The following is a 14,582-nucleotide window of genomic DNA, read 5'->3' as shown; positions in this document are numbered from 1 at the left end:
GCAAACAGAACACAGCATGTTGTTATCAACGGAGAGACGTCTACAGACATTAAAGTAACCTCTGGCGTGCCACAGGGGAGTGTTATGGGACCATTGCTTTTCACAATATATATAAATGACCTAGTAGATAGTGTCGGAAGTTCCATGCGGCTTTTCGCGGATGATGCTGTAGTGTACAGAGAAGTTGCAGCATTAGAAAATTGTAGCGAAATGCAGGAAGATCTGCAGCGGATAGGCACTTGGTGCAGGGAGTGGCAACTGACCCTTAATATAGACAAATGTAATGTATTGCGAATACATAGAAAGAAGGATCCTTTATTGTATGATTATATGATAGCGGAACAAACACTGGTAGCAGTTACTTCTGTAAAATATCTGGGAGTATGCGTGCGGAACGATTTGAAGTGGAATGATCATATAAAATTAATTGTTGGTAAGGCGGGTACCAGGTTGAGATTCATTGGGAGAGTCCTTAGAAAATGTAGTCCATCAACAAAGGAGGTGACTTACAAAACACTCGTTCGACCTATACTTGAGTATTGCTCATCAGTGTGGGATCCGTACCAGATCGGGTTGACGGAGGAGATGGAGAGGATCCAAAGAAGAGCGGCGCGTTTCGTCACAGGGTTATTTGGTAACCGTGATAGCGTTACGGAGATGTTTAACAAACTCAAGTGGCAGACTCTGCAAGAGCGGCGCTCTGCATTGCGGTGTAGCTTGCTGTCCAGGTTTCGAGAGGGTGCGTTTCTGGATGAGGTATCGAATATATTGCTTCCCCCTACTTATACCTCCCGAGGAGATCACGAATGTAAAATTAGAGAGATTAGAGCGCGCACAGAGGCTTTCAGACAGTCGTTCTTCCCGCGAACCATACGCGACTGGAACAGGAAAGGGAGATAATGACAGTGGCACGTAAAGTGCCCTCCGCCACACACCGTTGGGTGGCTTGCGGAGTATAAATGTAGATGTAGATGTAGATGTAGAACTCAGTGCACAATTTTTTGTTCTAACTAAATCATTTTCAGTTTGTGTTTTGGGGGGATTGTGAGTGTGTCCACTCCATTGTGTGTTGTTTTGATTTTAGAGTGACATGACAAACCCAAGTTTCATCACTGGTCACAATTCTATTTAAGAATTCATCTCCCTCGTCTCTGTATTGGGTGAGAAATGTCAAAGCACTGCCAAGTCTCTTCATTTTGTGGCCATCCGTAAACTGTTTTGGATTCCAGTGGATACACAATTTCCAAAAATTTAAGCAACTTGTGACAATTTCAAGCAAAACAGTGTTTGAAATTTGTGGAAACTCATCACAAAGCATTCTTATTGTGAACCGTCTGTTTTCACAAGTTTTCTCATTCACTTTTTCAACCAAACAACAGCAGAAGATTGCCTACTCCATGCTTCATCATGAACATTGGTTTGTCCATCACTAAACTGTCTCACTCATTTTCTCATCATTCCATTAGTCATTACATTGTCACCATAAATCTCCACAAGCATATAATTAATTTCAGCTGGCTTCATATTCTTTGCATTCAAGAACATACTTCATAGTTGGTGGGCTCAGAGATTGTCTTAAACGTTTTGATTTATTACTAACAAATGCTAACACAACACAACATTTCTGTAATGGCATTAGTGAAAAGACGATGAACCACAAATGTAAGAGCAAATGTGCAGAACTGCAACTGCAATGTTGTGGTGGTGGTAAAATGAAACAATTCTTACTTTCTGGACATGCCTCGTAATATCTAGTAGTCTTTTTTCAATGTATACATGTCACTCACTATAATTTAAAAACATTTTGTACAGATTACAGCAGAAATGTAAGGTTATTTACATATTGCGTATGTCTGTATCAAATGATGTTTGTGTCAAGAATGAAGTCTTTAAGGTGTTAAAATTGATTTGGATCTATAAAACATAGAATTTCATGAATATTTAAAATCTAATTATAACCATGTGTATGCGATCACAATTGGATTTGTTATCTGCTGTGCCTCTGTGGTACACTGGTTGTTGTTGTTGTGTATAAAATTATTATCAGCTGTTGAGTGGTCACTCATCTTGTGTGTATTGGACCTAATGCCATGGGATGACAACATGGAATGGTATTTACCTATCCAGTATATACCCTATCTGATGAAAAGTATCTGTTCATGCTTGTGGGAGCATACAGTGTGAGGTGGAGAGAGGGTAGGGCAACTAGGTGCCATCAGGAGGTTAGACAGAGGGTGGGAGGGGGAAGGCAGGGGAGGGGGGTGAGCAAAAAAGGAGAGAAGTAAAAAGAATGTGGATGCGTTAGTGGAATAGAGGGCTGTGTAGTAGATTGTGGTTGTGCCTAGGACTACCATTGTCCACCACCTCTACAACAACATCCAAACCTCCTCCATATCTCCTCATAGCTGATAAACCTGCCTCGCAGACCTACTACATTTACCCCACCCTCAGAAACTCCCTCCCACCACTACACAGAATCCGGAACCTAAATGGACATGAAACACAGCCATGGGCCTTTCCTCCAAAAGCTTTTGCTGCACAGAAGTATCAGTCCTTTCCAAAGGCCTCACCTTTTGCCTCACTTCCAGATTCAGTCATGAACAACTTGTTAAACACTTTCTCTCCTCTTCCTGGTCCCTACAGTGGAAAAACTTTTTTGCCACCAACCCTACCAATCAGACTCAATGAAAGGCCAACATTGAATCTTGCCTGGCTCAATTCATTCCTCCTTCCACCCTTGGTCCACGCCCACTGCCCCCAAAATCACCTGTTGTTACCTTTCCAGAATTTTTTAACCTCAAACCTTGCTCACCATCTTTCCTCAAATCCCTCAAAATGCAACCTACCATTCCATCCACAGAAGAACTGCAATCCACCACCTGGAAACTGACCCTGACCTTATGGTCCTACCTGCTGACGAAGGTTCCACCACTGTTGTTTTGAATAGCAAGGATTACCTGGTGGAAGGACTCTGCCAGTTGTTCACCTACAAACCCTGCTACAGTGACCCCATTCCAGAAATTCAACAGGATCTCCAGTCTCTCCTCATGTCCTTAGGCACATCCCAGAACCCCTCCCTGGAGTCCACCTCTCTCCTCATCCCAACCACTCCCCACACCCCTACCTTCTACATGCTTCCTAAAGTCTAAAACCCCAACCACCCAGGAAGCCCCATAGTGATCACTTACTGTGCCGCCACTGAGAGACTCTCTGCTCTCATAGACCAACACCTTCAGCCTATTATTCACAGCCCATCTTCCTGTATAAAAGTACCAACCATTTCCTCCACTGACTCTTGACATTTCCTGTTCCCTTACCATTTGGTGCCGTGCTCGTCACTCTTGATGCCACCTTCCTTTACACTAACTCCCTAATGCCCATGATCTTGCCACTATTGAACACTATCTTTCCCAGTGCCCGATGGATTCCAAACCTGCAACCTCCATCCTAGTTGCTACGTCCAACTATATCCTCTCCCACAATTACTTATCCTTTGAAGGCATCACCTACGAACTACTCTGGGGTATGGAAATGGGCACATGCATGGTACCATTCTATGCCAATCTATTCATGAGGCATCTAGAGGAATCGTTTCTAACCAACCAGAATCCTGAGCCCCTCACCTGGTTCAGATTCGTTGATGACATCTTCGTAATCTGAATTGAGGGTGATGACATCCTATCCGCGTTCCTCCAGAACCTCAACACCTTCTCTCCTATTTGCTTCACCTGTTCCTCATCAACCCAATAAGCCACCTTCTTCAATGATGACTTCCACTTCAAAGAAGGCTACATCAGTACCTCCATTCATATCAAACCTACCAACCACTGGCAATACCTCCACTCGACAGCTGCCACCCATTCCATACCAAGAAGTCCCTTCCATAGAGCCTAGCCACCTCCAGCCATTGCATCTGTAGTGATGAGCAGTTCCTCTCAAAATGTACCAGGAGTCTCAGTGATGCCCTCATAGATTGTAATTACCCTTCCAACCTTGTACAAAAACAGATCTCCCATGACTTATCTCTCCAGTCACCCACCACCACCGAAAGTCCCATTGTCCTGCCACAGAGGAACATTCACCTCGTGACTTAGTACACTCCAGGACTAGAGCAAGTGAATCATATTCTCCCGCAGGGTTTTGACAATCTTTTGTTATGTTCTGAAATGGGGAATATCATACCCACTATCCTTCCCATCTCTCTCACAATGGTATTTCACTGCCCACTGAACTTACACAATATACTTGTCCATCCCTACACAACCCCTGCTCTATCCCCTTGCCTCATGGCTCGTATCCCTCTAATAGACCTAGATGCAAGAGCTGTCCCATACATCATCCCACTACCCCCTCCTCCAGTCTGATCACAGTGTTCCTGTTCTGGCTCTACACAGCCCTCAATTCCACCAACACACCCACAATCTTTTTACTTCCCTCCTTTCCCAATGCCCCCCCCCCCCCACCCCCTGCCCTCCCGTCTAACCTCTTAACTGCACCTAGTTGCCCAGTCCTCTCTCCCTCATCCCTGTGTTCTCCCACAAGCAGCACTTTATCATCCCCCAACCCTAACCTGCTATCCCTGCCCCTGTCTCTTCCTTATCCCTACCACACAGATTGCTTCTCCCATCTTGTGTTGCTACTCACAGTCCATGATTTCATTCTTCCAACACATTTATTCATAAGAGATAGAAATTTGGTGAGATTGTCAATAATATTCTTGTATTTATTATTTTTCTACATAGTCTTCATCACATTATGTGGCCTTATGTCAGCATTGTGTAAGAGCATGTACTCTCTGTCAATAAAAGCTCTTGTCATGTGCATGTAGCCATGTTTTCACCACTTGAATTATGCTTTCATCTTCTTCACTTAGGGAATCCATAAGTGGCTCAAACAGATGGAAACTGTCTGGTATAGAGTGTGTGACGCAGTGATGTACAATGCAGTTGAGTGGTGTGTTCCCGGGTTTTGAGACCTGTCATGATGTCATGTTGGAGCAAGATTTTTTTTTTTGGATTCTTGTCAGACCAAACACACTGGACTCTGTTCTTGAGTTTGTTCTGGGTCTTCATTTATGCCATGGAATCAGTGGTTGACCTTTTTGACAACATATTCATAGTAATGACTCCATCACTATCCCAAAAGACTGTCATCATGACTCTGCCTACAGAGGGAGCTGCCTTGAATTTCTTCTGTTTGTGGATGGTTCCAGTCCAGTGACTGCCTTTTTTTTCTGACTCAAAGAAATGCACTCAGATTTCGTCACCCATAACGATCCTTGCAGAAAGGCTTTTCCATTGACCTCAAATTGCTCCTACAGTCCAGATGAAATGGTTTTGTGGGGTCTGTTGTAAGCATCCATGGAATGCATCCTGAGTACACTTTTGAATATCCAAGTGTCTCAATCACTGCACCCACACTTCCAGTGCTGCAGAGCCAATTGTGAATTGCAATGTGCATGCTTGCAAGAGTAATGGCATCTGCAGAATTCACCATGGCAGGCACGGTGGTTGTGATGGGATGTTTTAAACATGACTAATCTTAGAGCTCAGTTTCTGGATGTACTGAGGCTTTAATTCTATTTACCCAAAACCTAACAGTACTCCTATCAACTGCATCATTACCACGCACTGCACAGAAACTAGTATGAATGTTAAACATGCTTTCTTTTTCTGCAAGAAAGATTTCAATTACAGTATGCTGTTTGTAAGGAGTGTCTTGCATAGATGCCACTTCTATGATTCATTACTGCCTGAAATGTTTTAACTTCAGTATAAAACATAGAATATTGAGACCCCCTCCCTCCTGTTTTTAGCAGGAACAAGGGTCATGCCACTGGTGGATGTGTGAATTATTTTCAATTTGCAGTACTACTAAATAAATATATCAATAATAGATGTGTTTTTGATAATCAGTTTTTCTTTACGATGTTACTTGGGCAGCAACTACTGTATCAGCGACACTGTGAGAGAAAAGAGCTCAAAAGTAGGAGGGGAGGGGAGAAATGACATTCCTCTCATGGTCACAGTTTCAGCTGCCCTTTGGTGTAGTGACAGAATTAGAACCGGTGGTGCGGGACTAATTTGCATGATGTTTTTAGGCCAGAAAGGATCATGAAACATAAAACACAACACTGTAAAGAGAGAGAGAGAGAGAGAGAGAGGTCAGAACTCTTACACTGACACTTCTTTCTACTGTAAGTTACAAATATCTATGCATTAAATATAGGCAGAGTGTATTCAGTATGTCTATGATTGTGTGTACACAATTAAGAGCTCTGGATTGTCTAAAAGAAATGAGTGTTTTACAAAATTCTGTGTATTTTGTATGTTTGTAGATTTGGTACTGGATTGTGGATTGTTCTTGAGGCAAGCGGGCCTGTGGGAACATGTGTGGCTACTTGTACAAGCTTATCTTACATTGAACTTGATAACACCCACAACAAAATATTTTGAGCTCAAGTCGGATGTTTCTGAGGACGATGTAAGTAAGTATGCATTTTATTTTGTGTATGAGGAAATTCAGTAAGAAAGTTACCTTTAAGCCCAGTGTTAGAACCTGAAAATTTTTCAAAGTGAGTATTAATGCTAACTAGTGGACTACTTGCACACTGTAGTTAGTTTGCAAAATATTGAAAATAAAAGAAGTCCATGTGCTGGCTTGTATTGATAAGGCAGTGTTTCAAAATAAAACACTAACCTGTCTCCACGACCAGCGCTGGTTAACATACTTATTGCTGCTGGGCCATTCATTGGATTTATATATCAATACTTGCAACTATATTTGCTTGCTTTTTGGGGGACTAAGCTGTGCGTCAGCCCATAGTATTGTCTATTTCCTTTTTTTATACCCTGTAGTAATGCATATATTACCCTAAATGTTGCAGTTTAAATAGTTTACAGCTTCATATTTTACAAACACTGTTAAATTGAATGACAGGCATAACAAACTGCATAGAGGTAGATCTTGGTGGATGAGTGGTGTCACCATTCTAAAGGAATCCTGCCCTGCTATAGTTGAAATATTGTTAATTAACTGATGTAATAAAAATAAAGTAATAAGTCAGACATAGTATTAAGGTTAACTGCAGGACATGTATCCTAGTATTATTTTTGTCAACATTTGATGTTACAAATAGTCATTAAATGAAAAAATACTCGTCTTTCTGTTCATTGCCATAATTGTTGTTGTTGCTGTTGTTACTGCTTCTTCTTGTTACCCTGAAAATAAATGGGTTTTGAAAGTGTTTAAGAATGATGTGTTGATCTTCCTCTTGCTGTTAGTATTATAGCGTAACTTGTTCACTCAGTCTTTTACTCAAATTGGCGTAAACAGACATTAAAAGTAATTTCTTTTAAAAGGAACATAAAGCTACTTTTCCGCACTTGATGAACTATTAACATTACAACCCACAAGGGTACAGCAGAGATGAGTCACATTTTGACATTCTTCCATCACAGCTTTACATTCAGTTCCTCACCAGAGAAAAACGTAAACCAAAGATACAAAAGCCTTAAGTCAACAACTCATAGAGTGTGATACGTTTTACATGTATACTACCTGCATTTTGATAAGTTTTGAATATCAATTAGTTTTGGATAGTTTTTCATAATAAAAGGAGATAAATAAAAATGACATGAAAGATATGGCCTCCGGAACAACAAAATAAACCAATAACCTTATACTGATATAAATACACATCACCAATATTAGAAAATAATATAATAGCAAAAGGTGTATCGTGTTGTACGCTCGATTACAGCTGTATCGCCATCTACTATACTTCAGAATCATACAGATGTAGACTTACTATATCGACCTATAGATCAAATAGTTAGAATTTATGCTGTACTTATAAGATTGTTGTTAGTTCTAAGTTTGGATAATACTAAAATAAGAGGAAAGTGAGAGAAATGAGTGGAAGCTGTCTAAAAGTTGGATTTGGAAGAAAGGAAGGAAAGAAGAAAATAAAGGCATTGAAAATTTATTATTTGCAAATAAGCTAATTAAGACTTTGCAAAGTATTTAGAAGTGGGCATTTGCCTTCTTTTGTGCCCATATTACTTTCAGCCTCTTCCTGTAGGCTGCCTTCTTCTCTTCAGACCATGTTGTTCCAGTGTCCTTCATTTTTTCTCTTGGTCAGTTCGCCATTTGTGAGTTTTGGACCTGAAGATTTTGTGGTTTTGGACATTTTCTGAAAGAACTCCTACCAGTTTCAGATCAGATCATATCAGCTCTTACCAATCCATTTAATCATAGTAGGTTGTAGTGGGCTTGGTACAGTAACCAGTATGATTGATATGAAGAACCAAGTAGTCTCGGTTGCAGTGTCAACACTTTTTATTATTTGTTTACGACTCATTTCACCTTTATTTAGGCATCTTGGGATTGACCTATGGAAGAAATACAAAGTTTTATTTTAGTGGCATGCTTGCTTTTATTGATACTGGATTAGCAAGAAAATATTAAAGAACTTAGTGATATTTTGTAGTGATCGGTACTTGGGATACCGTGCATAAAATATCCCAGCATGTAAATGCCACTTGTAAAAGCCGTAAGAGCTGTGCATGATGTCAATAAAATACAATAAAACAGATAACTGAAAGGTATTTAAAAAAATAAAGTATCTCCTTTGTCCCTAAATTGATGACCGACACTGTAAATAAGAAGGAAACAGCAGATGACATTATTGTGGCGTGTGGCACAGCCCAATGCAAACCAAACAGGATCAGGCCTACAGTAAAGCTTTTACATCATAAACATGCTGGTTGCACACATCATACTGGAGATGAAAACATCCAAGGCCTCTAAGACTAGTGCACACAACTCTCGGCAGTTGGTGCCTGCAGGCTGTGAACTGTGTAATAGTGCTAAATTGCTAAATCTTGTCATAACAACAAACCATGACAGCTATTGTGGATGACTGGTGTTCTAAAAATTGCTGATAAAATGCTTACATTAATAGCCAGAATAATCAGGGTGAATAAAAATAAAAAACTAAAGTATACAAAAAATACATTGTTATAATGGGAAGGCACAAAATACATAGGGGATCCTTGAATACCAATTTTGAGTGTCTAGAGTAATACTATAGCCAACAACATTGTGCATACCCAAATCTCCTGAAAACCGCAATGTGCGCCCCTACTGCCTCTCCCCTTCACTCTAGGCCTGATTCCGTGTGGTTTGCATTGGACTGCACCAAATGCTGTGATAAGGTAATCTGCTCTACCTTCTTATTCTAGTGTTGGTTGTCAATTTAGGGACAAAGCAGGTTACTTTTTTTTTTTTTTTTTAAAAAACTGTTCAGTTATCTTTTGTTATATTCTATTTTATTTTTAGGACACTGCACAGTGTTTTTAAAGCTTTGACAAAAGGCATTTACCTGCTGGGATGTTTTATGCTCAGTCTCCCATGTACCCAAGGCTACCAAATATCGGCAAGTTGTTTAATATTTTCTTGGTAATCTAGTCTGACTAAAAGGAGTCATGCCACTGATATGAATTTTTTTATTTTTTTCGTAGGCCAGTCCAAAGATTCCTAAATAAAGGTGAAACACACAATTGGAAAATAATAAAAAATTTTAACACTGCAACCAAGGCTGCTTGTTTCTTCATACCATTTCATTGTGACTCTTTTGGTTTTGCCTCTGCTGTGGAAAAAAATGCTATTTGTTTTGTAAGTCTGTCTGGATTAATTCTTTTAATGTGGCTATAGAATCTTAACCTGTATTTTCTAATGACACTATGGATATTTGCATATTATTTGTTTTCCTGATTGTTTATGACTCAGTATTGTTCATCTACAAGTTACGAGCCTAGAATTTTTCATATGTTTTGTTCATATTTCTCAGTGTTTTCAATGTCTGCCTTCCTGTTCCAAATTAGTGTTTCTAATTACTGTAGTCTAATGTCTTAGGGTTGTGTGCTTGGAAATGCAATTCTTGTTGTAGATATTTTGGGTGAGTCTGTTTGGCATTTCCATCTTTTGACATCTGATTTGGTTTGCTTTTGTATCAATTCCATTTTACTGATTGGTTTCACTGAGATATTTAAAGTGCAGACCTTGTTTTATTTTGTCTTATTTCCCATCCTTGAATTTTGGTGCTCATTTGTTGCAGGTCGTGTAATCTGTCTTTTCAAAAGATATCTTGATACTGACTTTATCTGCAGTTTATTTCGTAAGTTCAGTCTTATTAGTATCCCGCCTGGAAGGCGGTGCGTGGGTAGGAGCAGGAGCAGGAATAATACGTCAGTACTGCATTTAAGTAAAAATGGTTTACTGGTGCCTGAATAAATGTATACAGAGGCATACATAACTTGTACAGATGAGCACAGTCTGTGAAGCTAAGTGTCCCGGCCCTCTGCTCTTGATCAAATGGGCAGAATCTGCAGCGGAGCTTGTGATCTGCATAGTGCCTGCTAGAGGGCGCTATCATCGGTGTCGGTCGTAGTGCCAACTTAAGTACTTGAACGTAAGCAGTGGCATCTTATCTATCGATACCACATACCACATCCTTCCCCCCTGAAACGACACACCGTCGTTGAGTAGGGCTTCCGACGGCGGGTGGAGGGACCCAGGGTCGGCACAGATGAGGGGGCGGACAGTGCAACTACCGGGGTGCGCTGCCCACCCACGACCCCGAATTGATCGTGAGGGGGCAAGGAAAACACCCCATGGAAAACCTGCCCAGGCCGCGCACCGCCAGTGGATATGACCAGACTGGCAGCGGCAATGACGGTAGGCGCGTCCATGGAGGCACCATCGATGGAGTTGGGGGCTGAGGCGGCGGAAGCCGTGAAGCCTCCAATTCTGCCGGAAAACAACCAACGGCAGAAAACCGAGGACGGCACAACTGGATCTGGTTCTGGTGTCGCTTGAAAGTACCGGAGGGGTCAGAAATAACAAACAAGGTGCAGCCAAGAATGCGCCCCTGCTCCCAGCGCTGACTGCGAGAGAAAACGCGATATAGCACCAAATCATGCGGCACCATACTGAATGAGGCGAAGCAGCGGGACCATGTGGCGATGGGTGCAATAGCTGCAGGAGCGGCCGATGGGCGAGGCCATGGAGCAATTCCGCTGGGAAATGGGTGCTGTGCAGCTTAGAGTGACAGGAAGCAAGGAAAGTCCAGAGCGCGTGCTCACGAGAGTGTGTGGCATGCAACTTGCTCGTGTGCGACTTAAATGTACGCACAAAGCGTTGAGCCTCGCTGTTTGACTCAGGGTGGAATGGGGCTGAGGTCAGATGGCAAATGCCATTAGCAGGACAGAACGCTTCAAACTCTGAGGACACAAATTGGGGGCCATTGTCAGAGACAATAACTTCAGGAAGGCCCTCAATGCAAAAAATAGATGGCAAAGCCCGAATAGTGCTTGGCATTGTCTGTAACTACAACATGTACTGCAAAGTCTGTGGCACAACCAAGGCCATCAGAAAAGAGTTCAGCAAAATCTTCGCATAGTGCGGCAACACTGTCTGCATGGTCACTAGCGGTGATACAAGTACAGTGTCCTGAATTGCGAGGCCGAAAAGTTCAAATGTGTCCACGCCAAAAATGTTTGTAGCATCACTAGAGCGGAGCACATGGAAAGACACTGTACGGGTCGTTGCACCATACGTGACTTGCAAACTACATACGCTGAGCACTGAGGTTTCCTGTCCAGTAAATGCAGTCAGTGTGGAATGCGAACGACGAAGCGGGGGCGAACCAAGCAAGTCATACACTGATTTAGTCAGTAAAGAAACTGACGCACCAGTGTCCAGCTGCAAGCAAACAGAACGTCCACAAATGTTCAAAGTCACAAAAAGTTTCCTTGCATCACGCTGAATGCGAGAGGAAGTGTCGGGCAAAACCTGATTCACACGACAGGCTGTTCAAGCACGTGAAGCAGAAGGCTTTGAATAAATGGCATTAACGTCCATAGGCTGATGTGAATCCTAATTACGACGGATTCCATTGTGGTGATGGCCACGCGAGTCACGTGAACGGGAGACAAGTTCGGAATTAGAGTTTCTCTTACTGCACACAGCTTGCACATGTCCTTTCTTATTACAAAAATAACATTGTGCTTGACAGGATGGGCAACTGTCCCTTGGGTGAGCACGAAAGCAGTTCGGACACAATTTCAGTTTCTTAGTGGGTGCCTGGTTTGAACTGTGTATACGTGCGCGCGAGTGGCGTGGCATATCTGGCTGGGCTGGAGGTTGGGAGGGCCCGTGTTGTGCCGCGCTAACAGTACACACACCCGGTGTCATGTTGAACGCAGAAGTAGCCATGTCCAATGTATCTTGTCTGTCTAGCAAGTCCACTACTTCCTGCAAAGACGGGTTTTTAAACTTGAGGATTTGCTCTCGGATGAGGTGATCTGCCACATTCTGCACAATAGCGTCTCTTAATCATTATATCCGCATATGAGCATCCACATGAGCAATTAAAGTCACAATCAGAAGTAAGTCCCTGAAGGTCCGCTAACCAAGATTTATTCGACTGAGGAGGGCCACACCAAAAGCGAAAGAATTTGTAGCGTGCAGCTACCACATTTACACTGTCACGGAAGTGGGAGTTCAAAGCATCAATCACTTCGTCTTACATTTTAGTTTCTGAGCAGATGGTGGGAAACAATTTCACGAGCACAACACCCGCGTTGGCAATGAAAAAGGCAAGCCGCTCTGTACCTGGCATGTTGTATGCTGCGAAGTATGCCTCGAGCTGGGCATTGTAGTCTGGCCAGCGTTCAACATCAAGACTGAGGGCACGAAATGGCAGCGCTGTCGGCAACGACGTTGGTGGCATTGGAGGCACCAAAGTAGCTGCAGTTTGTAGTGTGACCAGTCCATTTATGGCAGCAAGCAGCTGCATCATTTGCTGAGCCTGAAAACTTACAAGATCAGACAGCGAAGCCTGTTATACTGAAGCTAGCACGAAAAGAAAGCAGTACTGAGCAAAGAAAGGCAATTATAGGAAGGGAAAGGGGAGTCCTCGTTGACAACTTTTGTATCTCGCCTGGAAGGCAGCGTGTGGGTAGGAGCAGTAAAAGGTGAAAATCTCTTGGTACTGCAGTGTGAATTAAAATCACGTTTACTTTAGCAACAAGAGTAATACATAACTTTGCCCTGAGGTGCGAAGCTGAAGCAAAGTGTCCCGGCCGTCTGCTCTCGATGAAGTGGGGCGAATCTGCAGCGGGGCTCATAGGTCTCAACAGCACCTGCTAGAGGGCGCTGTCATTGTTGTCTCGTAGTAGTGCCAACTGAATGACTTTAATACTCTGTGACATCGTTGCTATCGATACCGCAGTCTTATTTTAGGTTGAAGAAGCATCACAATAGATACGTTAAATGTTACAGGATTCATGTTAGCTTATTATATCTGTAGAGGAAATGGAGAAAGGAGGAGTTGCCATATTTGTCAGAAACTGTTTTGATTTCAAGAATATTGATATTAATAAATTTTGCTCAGAGCATCACTTAGAATCTTGTGCAACAGAAGTAGTATTTCATAATAAGTCCTTTATAATAGTATGTATATTCATATCTCCTTCAGGAAATTTTAACCTCTTCATAAAAATTGTGGAAACTCTGCTGTCCCACCTCATAGCAAAAAACAAGGAAACAGTGGTTGCTGGAGATTTTAATGTGGATTTATGGAAAAACTCTGTTAGTGAACAATTATTGCAGTCAGTAACACTATCATTCAATTTAGTTCCTACTGTGAACTTTGCTACTAGGATATGTAAATGCTCTGGGACTGCTATTGATAATATCTTTGTAGACAAATCTATGGCGAAAAAATCATATCACAAAACCAATAGCAAATGGGCTATCTGATCATGACATGCAGCATCTTGCGTTAAATGTTGAAACTTGTCAGGATAAAAAATCTATTAAATCTGAGTACATGAGGGTAATAAGTAAGTCAAAAATTGAGACATTCAGGAAATTGCTCAAAGACATGGATTGGATAGTTGTTTACAATACATCTGACTCAAATGGAAAATACAGAGCATTCATTAATAAAGTTGCCTCCTCTTTTGAGAATTGTTTTCCCCTAAAGGCAACTCTACTCACACACAAGTCAAAAAATAAACCGCACATTACACAATGAATAAAGATATCATGTGGGACAAAAAGGAGACTCTATCTACTATCTAGGAACAGCTCTGAGGTTAAAATTGTAATGTATTACAAAGAATACTGCAAAATATTGAAGCAAGTAATCCAGAAATCGTAGCAGATTTATTATGAGGAAAAGATAATTACATCAGGTAACAAAATAAAAACTGTGTATGGGATATTGTGAAGACAGAGACAGGTGGGGTCAAAAAGGAAGACGAACAGATAGCTCTAAAAATAAATGAAACTTAGGTAACAAGTACAGTTAGTGTTGCAAAAGAACAGATACCATTGATAACCGTGCAGCTTCTCTAGAATAAATGATCATTAACTGAAACCCTCAGCTGCCGACTGTTGGTGTTGATGTACCTTGATGGGTACAGCTGAAAATGTGTGCCACAAATGGGACTTGAACCCGGGATCTCCTGCTTACATGGCAGACACACTATCCACCTGAGCTCCAGAGAACA

The 14,582-nt window shown here is 41.7% G+C and overlaps 1 protein-coding gene across 1 annotated transcript in view; it reads left to right on the top strand.

The window, feature by feature from the left end:
• The window catches only part of LOC126094869 (nuclear exosome regulator NRDE2), a 190,092-nt gene that overhangs the window by 74,492 nt on the left and 101,018 nt on the right, over positions 1-14,582 (top strand). Inside the window, exon 7 of the mRNA XM_049909500.1 lies at positions 6,338-6,487. Coding sequence (XP_049765457.1) covers positions 6,338-6,487 — 150 coding nt within the window. The remainder of the gene's footprint in view (positions 1-6,337; positions 6,488-14,582) is intronic.

Source organism: Schistocerca cancellata, chromosome 8, assembly GCF_023864275.1.
Source record: "Schistocerca cancellata isolate TAMUIC-IGC-003103 chromosome 8, iqSchCanc2.1, whole genome shotgun sequence".
NCBI lineage: Eukaryota > Metazoa > Arthropoda > Insecta > Orthoptera > Acrididae > Schistocerca > Schistocerca cancellata.
This window is presented reverse-complemented; position numbering and strand designations above follow the sequence as displayed.